At 37.9% G+C, this 15,045-nt stretch overlaps 1 protein-coding gene across 1 annotated transcript in view; it reads left to right on the forward strand.

Annotated features, from left to right (window-relative positions):
* Window positions 1–12,070, forward strand: part of jmjd1cb (jumonji domain containing 1Cb) — a gene marked incomplete in the record, with an annotated part of 181,357 nt that extends 169,287 nt beyond the window's left edge. Inside the window, 6 exon segments of the mRNA XM_036142383.1 lie at window positions 158–288; window positions 1,749–1,871; window positions 3,466–3,605; window positions 5,127–5,303; window positions 6,463–6,594; window positions 10,643–12,070. Coding sequence (XP_035998276.1) covers window positions 158–288; window positions 1,749–1,871; window positions 3,466–3,605; window positions 5,127–5,303; window positions 6,463–6,594; window positions 10,643–10,735 — 796 coding nt within the window.
* Window positions 12,071–15,045: the final 2,975 nt, after the last annotated feature.

A 15,045-nucleotide genomic window follows, 5' to 3' on the forward strand; every position in this document is an offset into this window, starting at 1 on the left:
GATGCATTTTCTAAATGTCTTTTCTTTGGTATTTCCTCAAGTAATTAAAAAAAAATCTATTTTGTCCTGCCAAAACTATTTGCCATGACATTAAATGATCAAGACATTAAAAAAGCGAGAATAATATGAAAGTTTATGTGAAAAATATGTTTTGCAGATACGACGACTTAATGAAGAACCTTCCATTGCCAGAGTATTCCGATCCAGAAGGAAGCCTCAACCTAGCCTCACATCTACCATCTTTTTTTGTCAGGCCTGATCTTGGACCAAGATTATGTTGTGCATATGGTAAGAGGAAAGCAGCATCATCAGTTCAGGGCTACCTGGTCATTGTACCCAGATTTCCCATGCAGATAAGCTGTTTGATGTTCTGACAACCTGACAGTCAAGAGTGTTAAGGCGTAGGGACATCTGTCAGCAGAAATATAGATTACTATTGATTCTCAGCATTTCTTTAGTTATTCTTAAATAATATGGACATTATTGTTCTTAATTTGTTGCAAATATTATAGGCCAAAACACATTTCAGACCCCTGTATTGCATGGTGATAGACTAAAATTCACGCTGTAGAACCTGGACTTGAATGCTTTTAAGTCAATACTCTGGATCTTGTTCCTATTGTAGTACTGTTAAGGCTCCTGCATACTTTCGTGGACTTGAGTCCACAGACGTCCATGTGGACTTGAGGTACTTGTGCAGACCAGTATGTGCAAAGTAACATTTTTACATATGCGTACGCGGTTTCACAATATAAGCCGTTTGGCAGGAAGTAGCCTTCACATTGAACCTCTTTATATGTACCAATAGACTGAAATAAAAGACCATTATAGAAAAAAATTAAACTCACTGAATGACAGAATCTATTTCTATCCAAATAGATTTTTTCTGAAAAGCACATTTAAAAACTGTTTGTTCTAAGTGTTGTGCAGTAACAAGTACAGTACTACAGCATGAGGCACACATAATAAAATGGAACAAATAAGCCTTAAAAGCAGAGTCAAAACATACTGCAAAGACTGAAATGACTAAAAATAAAACAGAAACACACAGTGTGTCAAAAGCCACTAAAAACCGGTGTCTTTTTAAGACAGACTTAATAACAGCAAGAGAAGATGTTTATTGACAACTTGTTCCGTAATTTTGAAGCCAGGACTGAGAGGCTCGATCCCCTCAGAGCTTCAGCCTAGTTTTTGGTAAAACCAACCGAAGCTGGTCAGCTGATCTAAGTTCCTGTGGAGAAACGTTAGGCTAAAAAGCAGGTCAGAGAGATATGGAGGAACAAGACCAATAAGGCATTTAAAAGCTGAGAGAAGGATTAAAAAAAAAAAAAAAATGACTTGGCCCGCTGGCAGTCAGCGGAGAGAAGAGAGAACAGGTGAGGTCCAGTTTGTTCGTCTTTGCGTGTACCGGTTAAAAAATGATCAGCAGCATTCCAAAGGAATGAAGGGCAGGCCTAACTGAGCCTTGCACACAGCGCTTTGCTTTAATCTTGTCAAGTTGAGATAAAAGCATGGATTAACAACCTGGGGTAACTGAAAGAAAGTTTTCTGCAAAACACTGCTGACTTGTATTATAAAGGGCTGTAAAACAAAACCATCAGAATATGTTCAACACAAAATATTATTGTTATTATTATCATCTCATAGTCTTTTTGCAAATTGCAGTGATGTTCAAATATTTTTTAGAGATGTGATGTCCCACTGCATTCACTTTTGTGATTGCGATTAAAGATTGTCTGTCACTTTAGGTGTAGCTGCATCTCAGGATCAGGACTTTGGGACTGCCAACCTCCATGTTGAAGTTTCAGATGTGGTATCTGTCCTGGTTTATGTTGGAGTAGCGAAAGGGAATGGAGTCCTATCTAAAACTGGTAAAACTTTAAGCTTCTTGTTTTATTTTCAATTATTTCTGAAACTTAAAGCTTAACGTGGAGACTGACCTGTTAATAGTGCTATGAAAAAGTGTATATATTTATTTAGCTTTTTTGTCCAACTTAAATGTTTTAGATCATCAAAACATTTAATATCGGATAAAAGATAACCCAAGTAAACACATAATGCAGTTTTTAAACGATGATTTGATTCTTTAAAGTGTGACTCACCCTGAACTCATACTATATACTATTGCAACCATACTGTTAAGCAACAAATTGTTCATACCCCTGGCAGATTGAGATTTAAAATACTTTTCATTCAGTTACTTTTAGTTTTGATTTGAAATGAAAAAGCATATCTCAAAAAATTAAAACAATGTAAAACACCTTAAGCTGTAACTCACTCCGAAATCAACTGTTTAGCAGAAGAATCGTATAAACTAGATCTAAGGGTGCTACTTTAATGGTACTGTGCAATTTTTACATTTATATGTAAATTCGTTTAGTTTGCCAATATTTGTCTTAAAACTGCCTTTGTGCTGCTCACTTGGGGTAAATGGTTGCTATTGCAGTTGAATTTTCCTATTGATTTAAATTGTACATGCTTTCATATCATAGCATCTCAGTCAAACACGCCCCTTGTAGCGAGTCAGGAGTCAGAATTGTGAGCATTTCCAGCATTGGTCATAGCATTGACAAACATTTAATTTTTCATACCTTCAATCACATGTTTTACTTGAGATGATATCATTCTAAATGTAAATGTAAGAGTTTCAATGTTAGTTTGTGTTAGCATTGAGGCTGCTAGTATTACCCATCCTGTCCTTCACTGCCTCGGCAGCACCGGCTTTGAGCTTCAGAGTCAGCACCTTGAGCTAGCAGCTCGAACTGATAAGGCTATGGCCACCTGGGCTCCACAAAGCCTCCCTTAACCTCTGATGATGAGCAGCCGTTACGTCAAGCTAACTGGGGACACAAAGCTGTGTCTCTGACAGGCTAGTCTGCAGTGCAGGGGCCCTGCAGGGAACTGTTTCTATTCACCCTCTACACTGCAGACATCTCCATCAAATATAAAAAAATATTTTTTTTATGTCTAGTTCTTCATAATACTCAAAAACTGTCCAACAAGGCTGACTTTAAACATTTCTGCAAGAGAGAGTGGTCCTAATGTCTCTGGCACAACTTCACTAATTCCCAAGATACATGGACAGGGTCAAAGATCTGGTGAGGTGAAGACTCTAGCAACACTTCTCTCCAAAGGAGACTGGGCTAAATCTCCTCAGTGGTAATGTTAAAGACTGATCACCAGTTTTCACAAATTCTTGATGTCAGTTGTTGCTACTAAGGGTGGCCCAACTAGTTTTAGGTTTAGGGGAAATTACTTTTTCACATCTGGTTGGGTTGGGGAACCTTTTGCCCTTAATGAATGAAATCATACTTTGAAAACTCCCCATTTCTATCTCCTTGGGTTTTATTTGTCTGACATTTTCGATTATCTGATTTTTTTTTTAGTCTGAAAAAAACAAAAAACAGAAGAAATCTGTGAGGATGTAACCATTTTTTATAGCACGTTGTGATTGCATGTCTTTAGGAGTGTTAAAGCGTCTTGAGGAGGAAGATTTAGATGAGGGTGTTCGAAGGAGGCTGAAGGATTCCAGTGAAACACCTGGAGCTCTATGGCACATCTACCTCAACAGAGACATGGACAAAGTCCAAGAATTTCTGCACAAGGTTGGTAATTAGCTGAAAGTATGGAAAAGCTGCAGCAGCTTCTAAAGACTAGTGTATTCAATTCTATGTTATATAACATTTAGGGCTGTCAATCGATTAAAAAAATGTATCTAATTAATTACATACTCTGTAATTAATTAATCTAAATTAATTGCATATAATTTTTGCTGTGAAAGTATTTTAAATATTTAAATTCAAATGATTCAATGAATAATCAGCATTAGATACATTAAAGTTCAAAAACTCTTATTCACATATCATGCCTTCAGACGTTTTAACATGTGTCGTTGTGGCATATGTGGCACACAGTAACGTAGGGAACACAATGAAAATATAGGGAACATAATGAAAAAGAATAAAAAGCTAGCAGATGTGCATAATCAAAGAAAATATCATAAATACAAGTATAAAGCATTCAGTATTGTTAGAAAGGTCACACTCATATTATTGTATGAGTTAAGTTCTATTCCGTTTTATGCCTCTTTCCTTGTAAGTTTGAAATGTCCCATGCTCCTGAATGCACCATAGCTTTCTAACAGTCACGAATGCATCACACTGGTCTATGAACGCTGTGCTGTTTACTGTAAATGCATGTTTGATCTTCCGTTTAAGACAAAGCTTTGCAGTTTCAAAACTCACGTCGGTTCTCACGGTTTATTGTTGTATGTGAATGACAAGAGGCCACAACAAATAAATCAGCCGTACCTCAGATAAAAACTTTGGATTTATGGTGTTCATTACACCCGTACTTTTGTAAACGAATCTGCCATATAAACACCGTTTTTTTCACACAAGAGGTATATTCAAACGTTTTGATATCACTGATATAAGAACAAGTAACTCCGTTGGTCACATTTTAATCCGTTTTCTTCGTCGATATTCAGTTGTACAGAGCGAGGCGCGCTCCCGCGACAGGGGATGCATATCTCGGCAGGGATGCACGTTTCGGCAAAACACTGGCCGCCAGCCACCGCAGAAGCTATCACGCATTTTCCCCGCCGGTCCACCAGGCAATACACACGAACGCGTTGGGCAGCGCTCGCCCACGACTCACAAAAAATCTAGTGCAGATCGGTTGATGCAGAGAGGAGATACAGCTGTTGAATAATGATAATGCATTTGGCCACCGGGCCGGACTAAAACGTTTGGCCAGCATTCACAGACTCGCTATCTGGACGGTATCTGGCAATCTGATACCATCAACCATCAACTTACTCTTAAAACGATCTTGTGATACGTTATCTAAAGAAGAAAAATATGTTGAGAACTCGTCGTTCGCTCTATTTGCTCTGCCGCTGTGCTCGCCTTCTGCCTTCCAGTCCGGCGCGCAGGCGCGAAAAACCCGGATGAAAACAATAACAGTGAACTACCCTATACGATTAATTTGCGTTATTTTTTTTTAATCCGTTATTTTTTTTTTTATTAATTAATCGAAATGAACGCGTTATTTTGACAGCCCTAATAACATTATATTTTTTACTCACAAACTCTTTTCCTTTCTTTGACATACAAATGTTTTAGCTCTGTAAAGAGCAAGGCGTGAATGTGTGTCTGGACCAAGACCCAATAAGAGACCAGGGATGGTACCTGAGCAGGAAGCAGCGCCAACGACTCTTGGATGAACATGGAGTTCAAGGCTGGACTGTTGTTCAGTTCCTGGGAGACTCTGTCCTTATACCTGCAGGGGCCATGCACCAGGTGATTACTGAAGCCGCATATACATAGCTCTGTGGTGTCAATGTCAACTGTTTATATAGAGCACTTTTAAAACAGTTGCAGCTGAACCAAAGTGCTGTAGAGTTATCAACAAGTCCACTAAAAGAAAAAAGAATAATCATACGACAACTTACAACAATTACAATAAATCACAAAGACTTCACTGGGTCCTAAGAAGCCCCTTAAAATCCTCTAAGCCTTGAACAAACCTGATATAAGAAGGTAAATTATTCCATAAGCTGGGAGTCACGACAGAAAAGGCACAATCGCCGTTTCTCTTGAGTTTGGATCGTGGAACATTTAGTAAATTCTGATTATTTGACCTCAAGGATCTTGTTAATGTATGCTGGTGAAACAGCTCTTGCAAATAAGGTAGAGCTAAGCCATTTAAAGTTTTAAAACTGGCAATAAGATTTTTAAATCAGTTTGATAGGGTGGAGTTGGGTTATTTCCTTTCTGCTGGACCGTGGCCTGTATAGATTGGTCCCCCACAGTTGGGGGATGGGGTCCCCTTCTTCAGGCAGCTGAGGTGAAGCAGTGTGGCTGAGTTGGCCCCTCTGACATAGACATTACACCTAAGCTGGTCCCACAAGTTTTCACTGGGCTTGATGTCAGGAGTGCAGGCAGGCCATCCCATCCTCTCCTCTCCCAGATTCTGGAGTATCTGATGAAGCCTGCTCAGTGGAGGTGGTCGAGGACAGAGTTTGGTCCCTAAGAGTGGACATATGGGATTACCACTGTTAGTGGGATCTTAAGGTGATATCTTTCTGCACTGTGATTGCCTCCAATGATGATGAGCTTTTTTTATCCAGTGATGGAGATGTTTCACCACAGCATCACGCTTCATTCTTCTAAAGTTGTTTGGCAGTGACCGAAAAGATTTGGAAAGTTTTTCATGTGTACAATCCACGCTTAGCTCTGCTACTCAACACCCACATGTATTTTCCTTACAAGAGGAATAAACAGGCTTTTCAACAGTATAAAATGTATCACCAAGGTTCATGGTTCCAACAAAGAAGTTGTTATTATTATTATTATTAAATGAATGGTTCTTTATTAAGTTTCTCCTCACTGGGAAATTATTTTTGCAGTGGTTAGACTGTGGTTTATTTGTCCTGTGCTGAATCTTATTGTTTATTAGGTCCAGAATCTTCACAGCTGTGTCCAAGTCATCAATGACTTTGTGTCTCCTGAGCACGTTGCCAGGTCCTTCCACCTGACACAGGAGCTGCGGGCCCATAAAGAGGAGGTCAACTATGAGGATAAGCTGCAGGTAATGAACCTCAGCAACAGCTGCAGTGTTTCACTGGTCAGAATCACATTTGTAATTCTATGGTATTTGTTCCCTGGTTAAAATGTTATTTTATTATTCCAAAAGGTAAGTAAGATCTGCTGGTCTGTCTGATTTCTCATCCTATCCTAAATCAATGTCCTAATAAGGATAGCTTGGATAAACTTCAGCATGTGCAAATGGTGGGATGAGGAAATAATCATTACTCATGTTGGTATGCTATCAAGTGTATCTGCTGGAAAAAACTGGACACCCTTTCACAGAGGTGGTTTCTTGAGAATCTAGAGAAATAGAGAACTGATTTATTAGAAAAGAAAATGTACTCTTTGTGCTTCTGCTGCACTGTGAACCAACAATGAATGAGGGGGTTGGCCAGAAAGAAACAGTGTATGTTAAGAAAAAAAAAATTACATGCTTTGTCTTGAGTTTTAAATAATGTGTTTCACATCATTCCAAGTTCAGATTACTATATGGAATACAATAATATTCCATCGCTAATCAGTAAAGCCTTCTAATCACCAGTAGCCACCTCAGTGATCAGCTACTATTCAGAAATTGAACACTGAGGGAGTTTTTTTTTTAAGATTTAACAGTTCTTCTTTCATGGTATAAGAATAAGAGACTATAAAACTACTTGAATAATAGGTAACCGTTCCCAGTGGGCCCAACTTCTTCAATGGTTTTGTCTCCTAGTCAGTCCATCAGTCTCCCCAAGTTTCTTCACACATCTCTGTTCATCTGGCTCAGCAGTGATGTCATCAGATGTTGGGTACTGGACACATTGTCATGTCAAAGGCGAACTGAAATCCATTAGCACTTTAACCCGTTTTGTTCGCGTCTTCAGAGAGTAGTGTTTCATAACAAAGCTCAGATCAGAATAGTTTTCTTAGAGAACATTTTTATGTGTATATTTCAGTAACTAAATTCACTGAGAGAAACACATCATATAGACTAGTTCCACACAGACCGGTATTTTTAAGCCTTTATTTCTGTTAAGTAGGGTGATTTTCCTCTTAAAACTAATGAAAACAACATTGAGGATTATATATATATATATATATTTATATATATATATATATATATATATATATATATATATATATATATATATATATATATATATATATATATATATATATATATATATATATAGATATATAGATAGATATATATATAGATATATAGATAGATATATATATATATATAGATATATAGATAGATAGATATAGATAGATAGATATAGATAGATAGATAGATAGATATATATTAGGGCTGGGCAAGTTAACGCGTTAATTTCGCGTTAATTCATTAGACTATTAACGGCGATATATATTTTATCGCGCATTAACGCATGTTGCTCACATGCTTTCAGTCAGTGTCAGTCAGCAAGCGCGCTGACTGCAGCGCGCTGTCACGGCAGCACTCTGGTGCTCCCCCTCCCCTCTCGTACATGGCTCAGCGGCGCCAGCCAATCAGCACGCAGGCTTAGCCTGGCCCGCCCACTCAGCTCTCACACAAACTTAACACACAAACAGCTGAGAGAGACCGCAGCAGCGGAAAAACATGAACAGGGGAAGTAGCACCGTTTGGCTTTATTTTAATACCGTAAATGAAATCAAGCTGTATGTTTTGTAAAAAGCCGGTTAATTTCAGTGGAAACACAACAAATTTATCTAAGCACGTGAAAAAACATGAAAACGTCGAGCCACAAAACGGAGAGAGGAGACGAAACTTCTGTCATTGCCCCGACAGACCCACAGACGTCTCTGACTGAGGCGTTTCAGTCCTCCATGGAACATCCAGGTAGATCAGTGTTCATCTTAAGCAGCAGTTCATGTTAACTTTCAAAGTAGATATTATCTATCATATGTTACTGGAGCCCACACAGAAAATGTAATTAAGACCTTGAAAGAACCCAGTACATATATTAAAAAGTGTTATTTAAGATAAGATAACATTAGCTAATCCTTTTTTTATCCCACGACGGGGAAATTTATAGGATTAAAGCAACAGGCAGGTGCACACAACACAGACAAAATTACATAAGGATTGAAATATATAAGAGGTGGATTAGTGAAAAAACACTGAACATAACATTATTGTTATTATTATTATCATTATTATTATTATTTAATTGTAATAATAAAATAAAAACCACAAAACCCAAAAGGTCAACAGTTTCATGATACATCAAGCTTAGGGACTGGCTAATATACAGCAGGTCAAAAAAGGCCATATTTTGGCTGCAGTGCTTGCTGTTCTCTTATAAAGAAAAGATCAACTAGTGCACTAAATTCAATAGATGGGTTGAAAATATCCAGTATAAAATAAGATAAGTGCTACAAATGTTACAACACTTTTGTTCATATGGCAGCAGAACATTAAAATAAAAGTGCTCTTTACACTACTTTTGAATTCATTCTTGGAGTTTGCGCATACAATGTGATTAATCATGATTAATCGGGCAAATTATGCGATTAATCGCGATTAAAAATTTTAATCGTTGCCCAGCCCTAATATATATATATATATATATATAAATATATAAAACAATGAAAACTGTCATGTGCATATGCAGCCACCCCTTTTGCTATTAAGCCCTTAGAAAGGTCTCGTGCAACTAATTGCCTTAAAAAGCCCCATAATTAGTGAAATCAAGTCCTCCTGTGTGCAATCTAAATGTCACATGACCTGTCAGCATACACACACCTTTTCCAGGGGCTGCAGCAGCGCTAAGCAAGAGGCATCACACCATGGAGACCAAGGAGCTCTCTAGACGAGTCAGGGACAAAGTTGTTGAGAACTACAAGTCAGGGTGGGGATAGAAAAATATGCTAATCTTTAAGGTTCCCTTGGAGCACAATCAGATCCGTCATTTTCTAATGGAAACTACCAGGTACCACAACAAGCCGGTCAAGAGAGGGCCACCCACCAGAACTCCCAGACTGGGCCAGGAGGCCATTAATCAGAGAGGCAGCACAGAGACCAAAGGTAACCCTGAAGGAGCTGCAGAGCTCCACAGCAGAGCCTGGAGGATCTGTCCATAGGACCACAATAAGCCGTAGACTCCATAGAGCTGGGCTTTATGGAGGAGTGGTCAGAAAAAAAACATTATTGAATGGTAAAAATTAGAAGGTAAGTTTTGCGTTTGCTGAAAGATACATAGGCGACTCCTCAAATCTACAAAGGGAGCTGCTCTGGTCAGATGAGACTAAAACTGAACTTTCCAGCCACCATGGAAAACACTGTCTGGTGCAAACCCAACACATCCCAACACCCCAAGAACACTATTTTTCAGCAAGGACTGGAACACTGGTTCAAGTTGAAAGAAAGATAAATGGTGGTAGATACAGGGATACTCTGAAGCCGAAACAGTGTCAGTCTGCCTGTGATCTGAGACTGGGATGGAGGTTCAACTTCCAGAAGGACAGTGACCCGAAGCATACTGCCAAAGTTGCACTGGGAGGGAAGACATTTAAATGTGTTGGAATGGCCTAGTCAAAGTCCAGACCTCAATCCAATTGAGAATCTGTAGTTAGACTTGAAGTTCTCTGTTTACAAGTGAAAAACATCCACCATGGAGGAGCTGCAGCAGTTAGCCTTGAGGAATGGGCCAAAGTCCCAGAGGCCAGATTCCAAGCCACTTGCAGCTGGAATTACTGCAGAAGGTGGCTTTACAAAGTACTGACTTTAGAGGGTGAACACATATGCACACTGAAGTTTTCTGTTATTTTGTACTATTTGTAGTTTGCTTCACAATTAAAAAATAAAAAGGTCTTCAAAGTTGTCTTGTTCTGTAAATGAAATGGTGCAAACATGAGGCAATAAGACATGGGGGGGTCTATATAATATTTTTGACATGTATTTTAATAATGCAGAAGCTACCTCGGACACTAACAATTTACCAGGGTAAGCCTAATTCCATGCAGTTTATCCAGCGTGTACTTTTGCTTTCCTGAACCTGATGTATCTTACAGTCTGACCACTAGGAAGTCAAATGTAAAATTCTTTATCTCTGTCATGTTTTCAGGTAAAAAATATTTTGTACCACTGTGTGAAGGAGGTGGTGAGCTCACTGAAGAGGAACAGCTCAGACAAAGATCTCAAGAAAGAGAATTCATGACACCTAATTAACCTTGGCCATGCTATCCAAAAAGAGCTCCGACTTTCATTGCCGTTTATCCTCGCCCTCCTTATCAGGTGCTGAAGGTGGTCTGCTCAGAACTGGTCACATTAGCCAGGAGGCATTGCAGTGTGAGACAGCCACGTGACACAATGTAGTGGCCAACTAAAAACACAGCTGAGTCAACCTTCTCTTGAGCCGGAAGGAGACACAGGACCAGAGTGCCCGCTGGACTGATGAGGACTGAAGCTTTGCTGCCAATGTCACAGAGCGGGAAAAGCTGCATGACACAAAGCACTGCTGGAGAAACACTGAACTCCTCTGTGTGATCTCTGCTTTCTGCATAGATGCAGTCAGCTCAGTGATGTAGACTGACCCTGAGGACCCAGTGAGGTAACTGCTGCTCTTTCATCAATGTGGACTCTTTAAGTGCCAGCACAGTATAATCTATGGTAGCAGACCACAACATGTGTGAGAAGGAAGATTTTTGCTGATCTCAGCAGCATCACCAGCAGCATCAGGAGCAAAACTGAATATCTCAGATGTTTAAAAAAAAAAAAAATCAAGGACAAAAAGGAGGCAAGATAGTAACCAGGAAATTAAGGATGCTTCAGTCAGCAACCTCAGCTGCCTCTTTATTTCATGTTATTTTCTCACTAATTTTTCCCTGTCTTTTATTTTCTAGATCTTATGTCTGTCTTCTGTGTCCTTTGGTCTTGATTTTCTTTGTCAAACTGTGTAGTTTAATTCCTTTGCAGAGACGTTCCAGCTCTAATAATGCAACGTTATGAGGAGGAAAGAGTCAATGTAAATGTGAGCTATGGAGTTCTTTTCTTTTACTCTGTGATTTCAGTTTCTGTGATCTCAACTGTGATGGAGGACACACACGCACACACCGGCTAATGCCTGTGACTTTGGGAAATATTCACACTCTCCAGTCCTCATGCCATAAATCTATTTTCTGAAAATGAACTGCCAAACTATTGTTCAAACTGTGTAAAGTTGTATTATGTAAAGAAAAAAAAAGACAGCAGTTTATGAAAACAAACTAATCGCTGTAAAATTTTGACATTTACAAAAAAAGATGTAATTTATTTAAGAAAAGAATTGTCTTGCTTTTGATAAAATTTACTATTGTGAACTCTTGAGGTTTAAAGGTTGAAATAACTAAGAAGTTAATTATAAAGTGTAAATATATACATATATACATTAAGTGAAGTATTTTTGTAAAACATGGCTTGCTTCAATTTTACATTTTGAAGTGCAAATGTTACATGCTTTGTACATTAAAGTTCAAAAAGGTTTTACATTTTCCATTAAAATGGATTTATTAAATATGTTGTTTTGTGGTTCTAATTCTGACCTGAAGACCATTTCCTGTTCTCATTCTGACCTCTGCAGGTAGAGAGAAGCCTGATTATGACCGCCTACAGTCGATATATAACATTTCACATAGGAAAAGTTTTAGATATTGGTCTCAAACTGTTTTAATTAAAAGGGGATGTATCATGCTTTTAATTTAATTCAATTCAAAAATACTGTATTAATCCCAAAGGGAAATTGAATGCTAATTAAATTAATGCCTCCCTTTTCACATTTAAATCTTTCAGTTCTGGGTTATAAAAAGTGGTTGTTTTTGTTCCACAGCCCCACTTTGGCCCCTGTTCTGATGTGCATCAGATTGCAACTCATTTTGGCGTGGTCTCTTTAAATTTGAAGCAGGCAGTTCACACCCCACCCACCTCCAGGTTGCTGTTCAGCCATTTTTGTAGTATGCTTAATCAGTTGTGTGTGATAATACAACCAACAACCAAAGATTTTCATGTATCCACTTGTACCTTCGGCATCCTTGAGATTGGACTATAAGATCACAGTGAAAAAAATAAAAAATGCCAGATTTGCAAAGTTGTTTAGCCAGAATTCCAAGGCCTTGTTTAGCAGTTCCGTAACAAATTCTGTGATGTAATTGTTCAAAAATCGTAACAGAGAACAGAAGGCTTGACAGCTTTTAAAATATGATGTATGCAGACTATACAGATATCTATGCAGTACCTGCACAGACTTAAGTTAAAATCTTCTGCACTCCTAGAGACTACCAAGTACACAACTATATGTATTTAAGGGCTAAACAATTTGATTTTGTATATCCCCTTTAAAGAAGCTATCTCAGCCTCCTTCTCTGTCATACCACACCCTCTGCATTCTTCACTTCATCTGTAAAGCATCTCTGTGGTTTTCCTCTTCTTCATTCCATCCTTTATCCAATATATTCACTATTCCTCAAATCTAATAGTTTTAGATAACTGACTCCAAACACAGGGCCTGATCCTGTTTACAGATTTAGCCAATACCAATTGTGATCACAAAAAACATGGTTTGTATTATTCCGCTCTGGTAATTTGGCAGCAGAACCTGATGTATCTTAAAAATTTATATATATATATATATATATATATATATATATATATATATATATATATATATATATATATATATATATATATATATATATATATACACATTTTTAAAAGTAATAATGATTAATAAATTGTATTAATATTAACTGTTAAATGTTTAAATCTTATTTAGGATGTTTACAGTCAATAGTCTTGAACATAAACCAGATACAGTCCACTTATTGACTGCTACATGTAGTAATTAGATGCCACCTGGTTAGCGTAATTGATGCTGTTTTTAACTAGATTACGTCCATTAACAAAGTTAAAAAGTTTCGTTTTTTTATAATGAAAAAAAAAAAAAAACATCAGCACATCAGGCACAGCTGAAACATTTGCAGTTTCTCACTAAACTCTGAAACCTTATTTACTTACACCCACGGCTTGCATAGGTTCAGTATTGGTTTTTTTTTAAAGCAGATACCTTGATCGGTTTAGACAAACTTGAGTTTACATTGAATTATAAAGCTATTGCCTTTTTTGTACTTAAACTGGTCCCTTAAATATGGCCGTGGGTTTTCTTCCTTTTCTCTGTGGTCAACTTCAGCTGTAACTGAGTATTTGCTAGCACCACAAACATCCAATTGATGCGCCACCATGTTTGTATCTGATAACGCTGACCTCAAACCGAGCAGATGACTGCCATTGCTTCCATTGTCTTTTTTTTAATTATTATTTTTTTTAACTGAGTAAAATACCTAAATCAAATCGTATTCAAGTACAGGTATAAGTTTAGTTTTTTTAAAACTACTTAAAAAAGTGCAAAGTACACACAAATTGTATTTAAAGGAGCAATAAGTAAGAAATTTACTGTAAAATCATTCTCATTTGTCACCTTGGATGGAAGTAACATTCCCTATAAATAATTGGTCCTTTCCATCATGGTCCAGCTTTTCTGCTTTCAAACCTAGAGGTTATGGTCTGGAATGACTTCGGTTCAGAGTGTATCCCATGTTTACTTCCCTGGTCCCTCAGCCAATCATATGAAAGTTCCCAAAACAGAGTGCAGCAATTGGTATTTTATTTTGGCAAAAGAGCAGCAGCCTGAAAACATGGAAGCCAGTAAGAGAAGCAGACCAGAAATAGAACAAAATACATCATCATATACCTATCCTGTGTAAGTAAGAATTTACAACAGTAACACTGTTTAAAAAGGGCATATCAGATAGTTGTGAGTGGCAAGCTGTTGTATCGATGTGAGCCACAAGGTGTCAGCATTACTTATAGATCTTTTAAACTCCTCCAGGTGAGGCAGGAACACCCCCAAACCTGGAGAGGGCAATTATTTGATCAGCTTATCCAACTGAATTATTCTTCAGTTGGATAAGCTGATCAAATAATCTTCGGCTCTTTTTTGGTTTCACATCTTGTAACTGAAACTTGCAATATGTGAAACAAGAAGTCTGTGCTCAAACTTCTAATGGAAGTCAAAACTGTTTTGTTCTGCAGTGCAGGTGAGGTGTGGCCCTATTTTATCCCTGGATTTAGCAACCATAATGGAGCACCATTCCTAAACTCAAACAGCCCTTTACTGTTTACTGTCACAGTAGTCATTTCACATGACTACTGTGAATTCAACCAGTAGTTGATTTCACAATAGTCAGGATTTTTTGCATGTTGAGTTAGTGTGTACAATTATTAATTATGGGAGGCATTAGAATAAGTTGAAAAGTTAGTTAAAGCTTAGAACTGTTTGACAAACTAAGACAATTTTGCATGTACAAAGCCATGAACTACAATATTTGTCTGCAGAACAACTGATGTCCTCATTACGTTCTGATGAGGTCAAACACTATTTGAGAGAAAACAGCACAGCATCTTTTTCTGCCTGCTTTAAACGTTACAACTTTAGGA

This window comes from Fundulus heteroclitus, chromosome 10 (assembly GCF_011125445.2).
Source record: "Fundulus heteroclitus isolate FHET01 chromosome 10, MU-UCD_Fhet_4.1, whole genome shotgun sequence".
Classification (NCBI taxonomy): Eukaryota; Metazoa; Chordata; class Actinopteri; order Cyprinodontiformes; family Fundulidae; genus Fundulus; species Fundulus heteroclitus.